The sequence below is a fragment of the Mercenaria mercenaria genome, chromosome 1, assembly GCF_021730395.1.
Source record: "Mercenaria mercenaria strain notata chromosome 1, MADL_Memer_1, whole genome shotgun sequence".
Classification (NCBI taxonomy): Eukaryota; Metazoa; Mollusca; class Bivalvia; order Venerida; family Veneridae; genus Mercenaria; species Mercenaria mercenaria.
Genome location: NC_069361.1, coordinates 75,786,781 through 75,801,944, shown reverse-complemented (window position 1 = coordinate 75,801,944; position 15,164 = coordinate 75,786,781). Strand labels below are relative to the sequence as shown.

General features: G+C 36.0%; 1 protein-coding gene across 1 annotated transcript; it reads right to left on the bottom strand.

Moving 5' to 3' along the window:
* Window positions 1-1,131: 1,131 nt before the first annotated feature.
* LOC123533691 (rRNA-processing protein FCF1 homolog) lies at window positions 1,132-12,605 on the bottom strand. The gene is made up of 8 exons (XM_045315474.2): window positions 12,519-12,605; window positions 9,945-10,012; window positions 8,396-8,482; window positions 6,801-6,949; window positions 5,825-5,897; window positions 5,148-5,235; window positions 4,282-4,376; window positions 1,132-1,251 (listed from the first exon to the last, which is right to left on the bottom strand). The coding sequence occupies exons 1-8, from the start codon at window positions 12,519-12,521 to the stop codon at window positions 1,203-1,205; spliced, it is 612 nt and encodes a 203-aa protein (XP_045171409.1). The 5' UTR covers window positions 12,522-12,605; the 3' UTR covers window positions 1,132-1,202.
* Between the last annotated feature and the right edge of the window lie 2,559 nt (window positions 12,606-15,164).

Genomic DNA, 15,164 nt, shown 5'->3' with positions numbered 1-15,164 from the left:
TGGGACTTGACCCAGTGAGGTAAGTAATTGATCTAGAAAAAGAATAAAAAGTTCAATCTATATGCTTTTTAGTATACGTATACTGACCAACTTAACGAATTTTAAGTCAAAAGGGCATAATCCAATACATGCAAGTTATGGACTGACAGGAGTAGTATTGATCAGAAAGAATAATAATTCAAATCTATATCTTTAGTAATAGCTGTATGTACTTGCACGCAAAACTTTAACCAGAATTTTCTAAGTCCAAAAGGGGGCATAATTTGCCCAAAATACATGTCAGAGTTATGGGACTTGACCCAGTGAGGTAGGTAATTGATCTAGAAAAAGAAAAAATAAGTTGCAAATCTATATGCCTTTTAGTAATAGCTGTATGTACTTGCACGCAAAACTTTAACCAGAATTTTCCAAGTCCAAAAGGGGGCATAATTTGGCCAAAATGAAGGTCAGAGTTATGGGACTTGGTGCTATCAACTAGTTTTATAACCCCGAAGACACATGTTAAGTTTCAATTCAATATCTGCATTAGTTTTGGAGATACATGTAGTAACTTGCATGTAAAACTTTAACCAGAATTTTCTAAGTCCAAAAGGGGGCATAATTTGCTCAAAATACATGTTAGAGTTATGGAACTTGACCCAGTGAGGTTGGTAATTGACCTAGAAAAAGAATAAATAAGTTTCAAAGCTATATGCCTTTAAATGATAGCTGTATGTACTTGCATGCAAAAACTTAACCAAGGTGAGACGCCGACGCCAGAGTGAGTAGAATAGCTAGACTATTCTTTGAATAGTCGAGCTAAAAATAGCTAAGTCAAAATGAGGCATAGCTTTGTGAAATAGCAACAGAGTTATGGTACCTGTGTAAAACACATCTTAACATCACAGTGAAAAAGTGTGTGCAGTTTCAGTAGTAGTACAGCTACTTATGTTTCCATGTGTAAGGTTTAATGCTACTTTTGAACAACAGCACAACCTGTGAGCCAGTTAAGTAGTACATTACATCTATTTGGCAAATTAAATCGAATATTTTTTTAGTAAGATTATAAAATTTGATGAAATTAAACAAGACTTCACGAAAATTCTACCGGTGTCTATCAAGATGTTGAAAATACAAAATACAAACACTAAATGCTGAGAACAATGTGACATATTTTATTTACATAACTATTCATACAGTAAATACAGACTTTTTCTTTATCATCATGTTTTAGGTGCCCCATAAGCATCTGGCATCCTTTCTATTGAGTATCTGGAAACATAAATTTGATAACTCTTTAGTAGTATAAATATAAACAAGAGCTGTCGGAGGACAGCAACGCTCGACTATTCAACAACCTTGTCGATGGAATGAATACGAAAGTCGAAAAAGGGGCATAATTTAGTAAAATAGCAAAATAGGGTTATGGAACCTGCATAGTGCTTATCAGCTCATGACAGTGGACAAGTGTGTGAAGTTTCAATCCATTCCCATTAGTGGGTACTGAGATACCAGCTTACATAAAAGAATTTAACCAAAAATTCCTAAGTCGAAAAAGGGGCATAATTTGTAAAATGCGAACTTGAGTTATTGACCCTTTGCACTGCATGTCATATCATGACAGTGAACAAGTGTGTGAAGTTTCAATCCTTTCCCATTAGTGGATACTGAGATACCAGCTTACATACAAAAACTTAACCAAAAATTTCTATATTGAAAAAGGGGCATAATTTTGTAAAAAAGCAAAATAGAGTTATGGGACCTGCTTTGTGCATGTCAGATCATGACAGTGAACAAGTGTGTGAAGTTTCAATCCAATTATCCATTCCCATTAGTGAGTACTGAGATACCAGCTTATATACAAAACCTTAACCAAAAACTTCGAAGTCGAAAAAGGGGCATTATTTTGTAAAAAAGCAAAATAGAGTTATGGAACCTGTGCAATGTAAGTCAGTTTATCACAGTAAATAAGTGTGTGAAGTTTCCATCCATTCCCACAAGTGGTTACTGAGATACCAGCTTACATACAAAACCTTAACCAAAAATTTCTAAGTCAAAAAAAGGGGCATAATTTTGTAAAAAAGCAAAATAGAGTTATGGAACCTGTGCAATGTAAGTCATTTTATCACAGTGAATAAGTGTGTGAAGTTTCAATCCATTCCCATAAGTTGTTGCTGAGATACCAGCTTACATACAAAAACTTAACCAAATCGGGATGCGGACGTGGATGCCGACGCATGGGCGAGTCCAATAGCTCTACTATTCTATGAATAGTCAAGCTAAAAATCTGACATACCAGTATATATTTTTTTCAAGGTACTTTTTCAATCAAAGTACACTGTGTTAAAATGAATCAAGTTTCCCAAAAAATTGTGAAAAAAGAGATGTAGAAGACAAACTCTCCTGTAAAATACCCTTTTTGAGACATGAATACTAAGATCGCGCCAACTTGTTAAAGCTATAAATGCAGTCTATTGAAATTCTACTATTACAGTAGTAATTCTAAATGCTTTCTTCATGACTACTGGTAAAATGCACTATTTGCATGAGAATTTCAAGGTTTGACAACTGTGAGTCTTTTGCTACTTCTGAGGCAAGAGGGCCATGATGGCCCTATATCGCTCACCAGAGTTGATCTGGCCTACTGACCTAGTTTCATATGACCCAGTTTCAATCTGACCTAGAGATCATCAAGACAAACATTCTGACCAAGTTTCAAAAAGATTGCATCACAACTGTGGCCTCAAGATTGTTAACAAGTTTTTTCTTTGATTTGACTGGGTGACCTAGTATCTGACCCCATATGACCCAGATTCGAACTGGACCTAGAGGTCATGAAGACAAACAAGCTGACCAATTCTCATGAGTTTCAAACTTAAAACTGTGGACTCTAGAGTGTTAACAAGATTTTCCTTTGATTTGGCCTACTAACCTAGTTTTTGATCCCAAATGACCCAGTTTCAAACCTAACCTAGAGATCACCTATACAAACATTCTGACTAAGTTTCGTAAGACTTGGTTACAACTGTGGCCTCTAAAGTGTTAACAAGCTTTTCCTTTGATTTGACTGTGTGACCTAGTTTTTGACCACAAATGACCCAGATTAGGTCATCAAGACAAACATGCTGACAAATTCTCATGAGTTTCAAACTTAAAATGTGGAATCTAGAGCATGTTGGGTGTTAAAAAGATTTTCCTTAGATCTGGCCTACTGATCTAGTTTTTGATCCCACAAGACCCAGTTTCAAACCTGACCTAGAGATCATCTATACAAACATCCTGACCAATTTTCATTAAGATTGGTTACAACTGTGTCCTCTGGAGTGTTAACAAGCTTTTCCTTTGATTTGACCGGATGACCTAGTTTTTGACCCACAAGACCCAGATTCGAACTTGATATAGAAGTCATCAAGACAAACACTCTGACCAATTCTCATGAGTTTCCAACTTAAACTGTGGACTAGAGTGTTAACAAGATTTTCCTTTGATCTGACCTACTGACCTAGTTTTTGACCCCACATGACCCAGTTTCGAACTTGACCTAGAGATCATCAAGACAAACATTCTGACCAAGTTTCATAAAGATTGGGTCACAAATGTGGCCTCTAGAGTGTAAACAAGGCAAATGTTGACGCACGACGGACGTCACACAATGACGGAGAATGACCGGGCACAATAGCTCACCTTGAGCACTTTGTACTCTGGTGAGCTAAAATCAAATAACTTTCAAAACAGTATTTCAGTTATGTAATCAGTTAACCTAACCAGTTTTCTTAGATACCATACCAGAACAAGCTAGTTTTCAGCAAATAACTGTGTCAACTTTCCTACACAGGTCAGTTGGACAAATGACTTAACAGATTGTCTTCTATCGAATCATCAAGGAGAACATTCATCTCAGTCAGGGACTGAACCTGTGACACCTCGGCTTATAGTCAGCCATTTTTGAATCTGTGCATACAGCTGAACCTGCCTTAGCAGGAACTTGTATTATGCAGCCACTTTCTTTAAGCAGCCGGTCAACTAACTTCTTATATTGACTTTTTATTCTAATTCAAACTTGTTTAAGCAGTTGCCTGCCTTACACAGCCAGATCTTTACACTGGCTGACTGGCTTCTTAATACAGGTTTGACTGTATAAACAAAACGTGTGCAAGATAAATTAGACTTGTGCATACTGAGCCAGCTGGGCACATGCTATTGAACCCGGGACCTACTGTTTCAGCAGAAACCTCCAAGAGCATACATATCATCTACACGTGTATGTCAAGAACCTAAGAAAGCCATTGGTTGATATATTACCTGTGTTGTTGAAGGTACATGATGGGCACTCCAGGTATCTTTCTTATTCTTCTCTTCAAGTCTTTATCACACGTTGCAACAATATAACACTTGTGCTGTAACAGAAACACACACCAGCCAACATTAATTTTCAAGTATATTACAACAATTTACGCTATTTTCATAGTATTGGGAAGTATTCATGTCGGTTTTATTTTTGCTAATATTTCTTAATAATGCCACCTGAGAATAAAAAATATTCCTAAATACAGTCAAACTTATTTGCTCGAACTTGGATAATTTGAACACCATCCTTCGTTTGAACTCATCGTCAGGTCCTGGCGAAATCCGTGTATAATGTTTATTACTCAATGGCTGGAACTGCCAATAACTCAAATTTTTCTGGTCTCGATCAAATTTTGTCAAATGAAGTTCGATTGTATCAATCTGCATCATGTCCTAAACAACAAACTTTCACGTACTCTCACGTATTCTTTACAGGAATTAGGCTGTTAACCATGAAACCATGAAATACAGTCTACTAAAAATTACCTAGAGTATTACTTTATCTCTTTTACAATCAGTTAAAATCTTTGGATCTTTGATTTATTAACAGTTGAAATATAGCTGAATATGAACAATAAAGTGATGTAGTTGCTACCAGCCATCACCTTTATAAGTATTTACTTGCACATCTTTAAAATGAAGCCCTACTTTTCTTCAACCAATAATATTTACTGGTGTCATTGAATGCAGCTTGAAAAACTTGAGAAACTGTTAAACACTGAATGCATTTGAAAGAGAAAATATCCCTGGCTAAATAAATAGTTGTAGGTTTGAATCTCGAATACATGGGCATTAACAACTGTATAATAAGCAATGCATACCTGTGTTACTCTTTGTACCAGGCAATCATCAGCATATGTTCCTTTATGTAGGCAGGGTAATCTCTCAAACCTGGCATCTCGTGCTATTCTGTGAAATAAATTAAGAAACTTTTTATAACTCAAAGCAATTTTTGTATTTAACTGTCACAAAGAGTGGTAAAAAAGAGAAACTACAGCAAAACTACAATATCTAGCAAAACCCTCAACACGAAGAACACTTTTTCAATCCCCAGTTAAGAGAACATTTTCTCATACACCGAAAGTTATATACAGATATAAATAAATAACTGTGACAAAATTTCGGCAAATTGGGCTATCACAATGACAGTAAGCTTTTTGTTTGTTTAGAACTTTGGGTTTTTACAGCTCCATACAAGTGCAATGAAGTCTAGGTCATATCGTGACTCTCCAACTTTGATGGGGGAGGATGAAACCACTTTACATTTAAAGCAGTGTTTCAGGCAGTCTAACATAGAGGGAGAAATTCTGATTTTCTTACATGAAAGAATTCTATCCCGTGAATGGGGCTTAACCCAACAGCAGTGAAGCACAATTCTAAGTCATCAACCTAAATTGTTAATCAAGGAAACCCTTAAACCAAAGGAGTATATATTCATTCAATTTGTACTTGAATGTTAATTAACGTGGGCCATTAACTATTACTTTCCTTTATTTACCTGAGAGCCACTCTGTATTTAGAACCCAATTTTTCCAGTTCAGCCAAAACACAGTCTGTTATATATGGTATACCTGATCAAGAAAAAAGAAGTTATTAGTGAAGTCCTGAAACTGCTATCCAAATAGATGTGCATAATTACATGGTATGAAAATGACAAATTTCAATACCTTACATGATCTCGTAGTCAGAGCCATAAAAGGAGGTTATGTAAACAATGTTATCAATAATTCTTTCGACTATGTTAATCAATATTCAAACCTTTGAGAACATATGAGAAAACAACGAATTATCAAAAAAAATCATATAAGAAAAAAAAATTCTATGTTCAGCCACATTATAAACAAAGGTATTATGACCCTTTAAGAAGCCGAAATTAGAACAAATTGTCTATTAGAAAGTTAACTAACTGGCTGTTTACGGCAAATTGCTGCTTAAAACAGGTGGCACTAAGGCAGGTATAATTTATGTTTGTTCTGCATTTCAGGTCTCCGCATTTTTCTCTTCAGTCCTTTCAACACATTTTTGTGTTTAAGCGGGATGCTTTGTACAAATTCAAGTGTATGTAATTTTATCCCAAAGGTTACTTGTATCCTTTTACAAAAAGAGGTTATAACTTTTGAGAGGGATTTAAATTCATTCCAAAGTGCTGTATAATAGTGTATTTCAACAGTACATTAGTTATGTAATGGTGGGCAGTTAACCTAAACAGAGGTCCTGGATTCTGTACCAGTACTAACCTGTTACCCACAGGTAACTCACAACCACTCTATATGAATCAAAGGTGGAGAACAAATGATTTGAGACCTAATGTCTTCTATCAAACATCACAGAGAACATAATGCTGTGCCAAGGGTTCAAACTCACAACCCTGAGATCTATAGATCTGTGCCCTTCCCACTGACCTAAGCAGGTAGGCAACAAAGCTGCTTTTATGTGATTTGTAAAATCCTGTGTCAAAGACAGTTGATACTTACATTTTGCATACAGACAATCCATCATGCCTTGTATAATGTCCACCTTGTTTTTTATAGAGAAGTTTATAAAGTTTGTATCCACTAGAACATGGTAAGGTGGTCCTAGCTGTGTGTTGTAACGGAAATACAATGCTGTAGATGCCTGTGGTCTGAAAAATAGTAAGTTTGTTTCTCTTGCAAATTATTTTTTTCATCTTTTAAGTTAATATTCAACAAAGCAGAAGTTTAAACAGTGTGACTCTAAGGGGGACTAACAATATAAAAAGCTGCTATCCCTTGTTATTTGAGTTATTCCCCTTAGAATCTATCTGTTGATTCTAAGGTAGCAGGGTACACTTCGAATTTTGGCCCCCGTCAATATTTGTTATAATTAGAATTTCGTGACTTTGGACGTCTGAAAATTACGGTGAGAGATAATGATTGTTAATTCTTTAGAAAAACAGCCAATACAGGTAAAATTCTGATGTAAGTTGTAAAACTAACTGCTGCTAGCTTTGTATGAATCGGTGAGTCACCTTGGCACGGGAAATTCAAATCACAGAAGGGTTCCGTGCTTGTTGATTCTCAGGAACTTTTTCGCTATTTTGTGAAAAAAAATGAGCCGGATGGGCCCCCATTCCGTTTATATCCTGTAGTTAAGTAGGGACTATTAAATTGAGAAATGCAATAAAATTGGGCATTGTTCTTGCAGCAAGATCATTGCAGGCTGTCAAAAAGTTCAAAATTGATGATTTTTGCATGCTATTTTTAATGGAATATGTTAAACTTTTGTTTTGATAACTTCCTGTATTCTTGTATGAGAATTCTGATCTTGCCATTAATTAAAAGCACAAAACATGCACGAAATTCATAAAATGGCCACCCTGATTCTGCTCATTAGGGAAGTGCAATATTGCGACTCGCTACATGTAAGCCTGGCCGTGCCCAAAATTTTCAAACCTAAGTGTACCCTGCTACCTAATGACATCACTTTATTTCTACAAGGATGTAAGCAACTATACTGTGATTTAATTTTTTTAGATAAAGCTTAAATGTAAGTCAGCACTTTAGCCTGGGAATATAACAAGATTAATGTACAATGCAAACAAGGCTGCTTACTATTTTATCAATAACGTTTCGGCCGAAATGTCTTAAGATTTTCTTTTTTCTTTTAAAATAATAGAAAAGATGGTGAAGAAAAGCTTTACAAAAAATGCCTGTCTTTTGTCTTTTCTTATCTTTTCTAGCAGTATGTTCAGTTATATTACTTACCAGTAAATCTATAAATTTGTGTATTTCTAACTGGTACCAACTAGCAATACCAGCACTTAGCATGTGACCAACTACACTCCTACTGTGAAAACATTAAAACTGAATTTTGTGGGTACAAAATTTTGTGGGCTCAAAATTTTGTAAACAGATGTTTTGTGACGAATTTGTGGATCACAAAATGAATGGGACCTTTACTTCTTTGTGTGGATTTAATTTAGAGGTTTGACCCTACAGTGAAATTCACAAGTAATAGTCTCCAATGAATGTTACTTGTTTCACAATATATGAAATACAGAAGTGAAAGATCAAACAAGAATGAGCAGAATGAGATACCCAGTACATACAGGTTTCTCTGTGTCATGTTGACAGATTTGTCTTTCCCTTTCTTCTTCTGTTTCCTCTTCTTACTCAAGTCACGGTCTTTACCCTTGCTGTAAACACAAAATGTAATAAACATATCATGAAAACTAACACATCAATACAGAATATTATTCTGCTGATCAAATGTGTATTTCCATTAATATTAAGATAAATTTCATTATGTCATTTTCTAATCATAGGCAGAGTTTTATGAGAGCACAGTGTTCAGTTACCAACTCTACATCACAACGTCACATGACATAAAATACATTTTATCAGAAAGATGTTGTACTGCCATGTGACATGACAATATTTGCTGTTCGAACAAGCACCAGCAAGCATCAGTCACCACATATAAGTTGAAAATTTAGTCCTTTCAGGGAGTTATAACTTTGGAAGTATGCAACCTTGTTAAATGTATACAGTACTAGACCCAAAATTCATATTTTTTTTTAATAACTTCACATGTTGATAAATATTCTTGGCAAGTTTGAAAAATGAAAAAAAAAAATTAAAAAAATGGGGGTGGGGTGGGGGTGTGGGGAAGGCGGGGGCACTGACCAGTGAGGGTACGAAACTTCACATGAATTTTGATGAAGGAAGTGGGGGGTGGGGGGAGGTGGGGAGAGGTGCATGATCCTGGTGGTGGGGGTGACCTGGTGGAGGAATGAGGTGGGGAGGACAACTGTGCATGTTGATAAATATTCATGAAAAGTTAAGGTTTAAAAAGAAAAGAAAAAAAAGACGTAATAATTTTGTTGGGTGGGGGGGAGGGGGTGTGACCTGGGCGGTGGGGGTGACCGGATGTAAGTACACAACTTCACATGTTGATAATAAATGTTCATGGAAAAAATGAAAGATGTTTAATGAAATTCTACCAATTGGTTAGTTTGTTATGTACAAAATATATGTGGATTGTTAAACAATTAAAGGGCAATAATTCTGAAGTTACTAAATAGATCCTGATGAAATTGTGTGTGCACTACCAAATTATGGTGATCTAAATTAAATTTAAGTCTCATAGTTCTATGTCAAATATGTCACAAGTTATGAAGCAGAAATTGCCATATCTATAGCACCATATACCGTTAACACTACTAAGTACCATAACTCTGGTGTTACGTACCATAACTCTAGTGTTACTTGGGCAATCTGACTGAAACTTGACGTGCCGAATTTCCCTATAGTGGTTAACATGTACATGAAGTTTAATTTAAATATTCCAAACCACTTCGGAGATATAGCTCCGGACCGATAGACGGACAGTTGGACTACGCCAAAACTATATTGCTCCGCCTTCGGCGAGGGATAGTAACTTTATGTGTATTATCAAGTCCATGCATTAGGTTAAAAATAATACACATTTAATACATGTTGGAGAACACAGTCTAATTATTTATAAAAGTTTTTTACAAAAAACTGCTACTGCATGAAATTAAATTATGAATGTAGCTTTACATGAACAATTTATATATTTAGTTTTCGAGATAAATACATCTGACAAGGATAGCACAGTATTGAAACATTACTTACATTCTTGAATCCCTGAGGCTAAGTACTCTTTTGACTTGTGCATACTTTTTGGCTTGTTTTGCTCTTGCCTGAAAAAAAGAAAATTAAAAACTAGAGCATAACATTTTGAAAGAATACACATCATGATCACCGCGGCCCTTTCTTATTTTCTAATAAAAGCGCAAAGTCTAACACCCTGATAAAGGGCAACATTGGTATATTGAATTAACTTGAAGTAATACCATTCAGCTTCCACACTGAAAAAGGTACCAAAGACATGAGCCTGAGACCACTTGTTTGCAGAGGCACTTTGATGTACATGTAAGAGGGAAAGCATACAGAAAATTTAGACTTGGAATGCATACATGTCAAGTTCCCAGGACAATTTTCCAGGAGATATCAGTTGAAAATCCAGGAGATTTGATGAAAATCCAGGAGTTTTATCAACCTTCATTTTTTAGGAAATTTTTGGTCGAACATAAAACTGTAAAACAGATTAGATCTAAACCTTTCTGACTTGATTAATTGATTTGGGCAATGGTTTCAGGGGTTGTAATTTATTTACATTTTATCCTTATCTGTTATCATGCTGGACACTATCAATTCTGCCTTTGCGACCAGTGCAGATCATGATCAGCCTGCACATACCTGAAGTCTGATCATGATCTGCACTGTATGCCATTCAGTCAGTCACCTCTTTTAACAGTTAATGGTACTGTCCAAACTGAAAGATGGGCAAGTTCATTATAGAAATTTAGCAGGGTAAGGGTTTAAATATTTTTTTCAAAAAAGTATTGATTAAAATTTATTCAATTATTATCTTTTAATAAGCAGAGGAGAATACTATCCAGTGAATAATCTGCAGGTCTTTTTGACATTCCTAGGATTTTAGCCCACAAGCAGTAGCTAAAATAGATTGGAAATGAATCTATTTCACCATTTTGACTTTATATAGTTTTAAAAAATTAGAGTTAGTGTTTTTATTCAATAAAAATGAAAATAAAAATACAAAATCATAGCTGTTAAAAAATGTTTAAACCTATTTCAAGTTGTTGACACTTCTGCCATCGGTGGTAATGATTCCCCTCACTCCAATTTATCTACTCAATTTCAAATGTATTAAATCTTTTCTCATCTAAAATTTCCATATCATGACGTTATGATTGTAAACTCGCCACTTAACACAATCTAAAAATATCCCATACATACACCTGTCTACTGATGTCATCAGAGCGTGACCTCGTTAAACTTTTATGATAGAGTGATGAATTAGGTCAGCCACAGTGTGTAATTAGTGATATAATATTTGATGCTTGGAATGAATTTTGGCCACTGGAATGTAAAAACTGTCTGGCTAAGGCTGGCATCTGTCCAAAATTACACTAGATATTTAAGAGATATTTAAGTTTTCCGTACGTCCGGGAAATTGGGTCTGAATCCGGGAAAGTCCCGGGAAACTAGCCATGTATGGGAATGTTGGCATCTTGCCAGTTGGGTAACACAACCCACTTAAAATTCAGTCTATAACATCTATTCTTACAGTCAGATTAAAATTTTAATGCAAAGAACTGTTACAAAATATCTCAGGTTTCAAATACATAAATATCATTTCACTCTAATGGCCATGGCTATCCACAAGACAATCAAGCAGATAATTTTCTTTATTAGCACGACCGTCATGCAGATTATTATCGTTTTCGTACGGCGATCATGCTTGGAAAGACATGCCGGGCATTGTTTTTCTGTTATCCACATGACTAAACATACTGCATAGTGCATACATATATGTAAAGTTTATTTAAACTTTTCTGAAATGTTCCTTGCTTATCACATCCCCATAGAACCATTTATTTGACAATTTTTAGTATGCATCATTTAGTAACAAGGTTTTTTTCGGCCAATTTTATAGCCGTTATTCGGTTATGTTCCCAATCGAAAATAGTATCTTTTTCTCCCAATTTCAAGCAAAAAATTTCCAATTCAAAACCAAAACATCCGAGAAAAATCCACCTGTTTATCGAGAAAAACAGCAAGTACGATGAAAATTGAGTAAAAAAAAAACGGTAGTACAATCGGATACATTCGGCAATCATTTCTATAATCTGCAAAAGCGTCTTACAGAAATAGACTGATATCAACAACAACAATGGAGTCAAATCTGGCCCTTAAAAATGCCTTCCAAGTCATGTTTTTCTTTGCTGGTCTGGGTAAGATCATTCCAAGCAGCACAGCTGGGGCTGAACGAGTGTTCAGTTTGATGAATCCTATGCACGGCTTCACAAAGCCGACTTTGCCAAGCGTCACTGGAGTCTGATGAGGATATGTATCCACAAAAAAGTCACCAGTCGCTTTCACCAGCACAACTTACCAGTCTTGTTGACTGATTCAAGAATATGGAAGTCCGGAAATTGATCCGACTTGATGATATATCCGTTTACTATCACACTAAATTTATCGCATAGCTGACGTTTCCAGAGAATCATATCAACCAATTTCCGAATAATTTGGAAGAGTTTAGAAACCACTTGCTGTAGAATTGTTTACTTTTGGATAAAGAGTGGATGTATGATGAGAAAACAAAACAAACATGCTTACCATAATACTTGATGAAATTTTACCAAGGGAGGTAATAATTACAGCACTGACTAATTTCTCTGATCTTCATAAGCCTTCCAATAATAAAGATCCGTCTATGTTGTACTGCCCAACAATCAATTCTGATTATGACTGGGAAACGCTTGCCTGGGAGAGACTGTTTAAAGATGAGCAAGCTCATTAAGTGCAAAGTTGAAAAGAGCTGCAATTATCCCCTTTTCTCGTATTCTCAAGGTTTCTCATATTCTCGTTTTTTTGCCTTAAAATTGTCAAATGATATAATGTTTGTTATTTTCTAGACAGGTATAGTACAAAACTGACACACTGAAAATTTCAAGTGATTTGAACGGATTAATAAAAAATATTGGCTTTTTACTGAATTTTCCAAAAAATCTTCTTCTTTTCTGGTAGTGTATCAAATGATTCACTATGCAATTAATTGTAATGATCAGTCTTGATCGAAGTCATTAATGGAAGAAATTGTCATATTTCTTGATGCATTTACCACAGAATATATCTTTTTATTACATCGTGGTAATTTTAATATATTAAATTCTGCAAGTTTTTTTGTGATGAAGAGTCAAATCTAAATCCACAGGAAAAGCCTACGAGAAACTATTGGTTCATTTCTGCGGTTGAGGGATCTATGGCTCCATCTGAAAGACAAATGAATTTTCTACAAAATTACACTCAAATATTGATTATGAAATGGTTAATATGTTACTGGGAATAAAATAATCCCTTAAGCCCCTGAGAATATAAGAAAACACCACACTAAGATTAAAAAACATAGATATAGATCAGATGGATACAGTTGAGAAATAGAAGTCTCTATGAAGATTTTATGGAAAAGCTGTCCCACCTAAATTTGGAACAGATGGTAAAAGTCCCAACCAGGTTGTCCAATACCCTTGACCTCTTCCTTACCTCCCATCCATCCCATGTCCACCTCGTCAAGACATTTCCCGGCTTGCAACCTCTGACCATGATATAGTATTTCATGAGGTCAAAATAAACAGAGGGCGACCCATCAAGCCAAAGAGACTAATAAAACATTATCGGAAAACTAACTGGGAGGCGATCAGATCTGACATGCGATCTTTTAGTAGTAGTTTTATTAGTAAGGCCCATACAAACCCTGATGAGGCTTGGAACTCATTTAAGGACAGCTTAAATGAGTCTTGTACCAAGCATATCCCTACTAGAATATCCAAATCCCGTGCCGACTTGCCTTGGTTAACTCCCAGAATTATCAGGCTTATCCACAGGCGTGATAAACTCTATCACAAACTCAGCAAATCCCCAAATCAAGCAAAGCACCAGAAACTGAAATCCCTAAAATCCTATATACAAAGGCAAATAAGAGCCTCATACTGGTCATACATGGAAAACGTCATCTTTAGCCATGATTCCCAACCTGGTAGAAATAAGAAATTCTATAGCTACATCAAACATAACAAAAAAGAAAATGTCGGCATAGCCGTTCTCAAATCAGATGGTATCACCCACACTGATCCAGTCACCAAAGCAAACATCCTTAATAAGCAATTTGAATCAGTTTTCTCCCCACCTAAGCCCCTAAGCCTTAAACATTTGTGCTCCAAACTGTTAACATCCCCTTCCTCCCTAATGGACCAAATAAACGTAACTCCAGAGGGTGTTGACAAACTCCTTCTTGACCTATCCCCACATAAAGCGTCGGGGCCAGATGAATTATCCCCCCCGTGTTCTCAAGGAACTTCTTCAGGAATTCGCCCCCGTCCTTTGCCACATCTTCAATTTATCCCTAAATACAGGCATCGCCCCTAAAGACTGGAAAAAGGCAACAGTTGCACCAGTCTTTAAAAAAGGTCTCAAATCAAAACCCAGCAACTGTCGACCGATTTCTCTGACCTGTATTGCGTCCAAACTCCTTGAGCACATCGTGGTTTCAAATCTTATGCCCTTCTTTGACAAACACAACATTATCAGCCAGTTCCAACATGGTTTTAGGTCGGGCCATAGTTGCGAAACTCAGCTTATTAATTTCACCTAGGAACTTTATAGCAATTTAGAACAAGGCCAACAAACTGACATCATCGTAATGGATTTTTCTAAGGCAATTGACAAAGTCGACCATTTGAGGCTAATTTACGAGTTACAATCCTAGGTGTTAGTCCCCAAATAACTAACTGGGTCAAATCCTTCCTCTCTAATCATACTCAGAAGGTCGCAGTTGAATGTCACCTGTCCAGTGAACTTCCGGTCCTGTCTGGAGTTCCACAGGGGTCTGTCCTTGGCCCCTGCCTTTTCCTTGTTTACATTAATGACCTGCCAGACTCAGTCAAATGTAAAACCGGAATATTTGCAGATGACACCATCGTATACCTCACAGTCAAATCAAATAATGATAGCATAGCCCGTCAAGAAGATCTCCATAAATTAGAAACATGGGAAAGAGTCTGGCAAATGGAATTTAACCCCGACAAATGTGAAGTCCTTAGAGTAAGTAGGAAAAGAAATCCATTATTTATCCTTACAGGTTACACAATACAGAGTTAAAGTCCACCTTATCAGCTAAATACCTAGGAATAACTATCTCCAATGATTTGAACTGGTCACAACACATAGAAAACATAACTTCTAAGGCAATCTCTTCCCTTCGAT

Bases quoted from the DNA above. Each gene is read 5' to 3' on its own strand.
- LOC123533691 (XM_045315474.2), bottom strand. The intron at 5,898-6,800 runs GTAAGTATCAAC...TTTCTTGATCAG, and splicing joins GGATTGTCTGTATGCAAAAT to GTATACCATATATAACAGAC. The intron at 1,252-4,281 runs GTAATATATCAA...TTATGTTTCCAG, and splicing joins ATGTACCTTCAACAACACAG to ATACTCAATAGAAAGGATGC.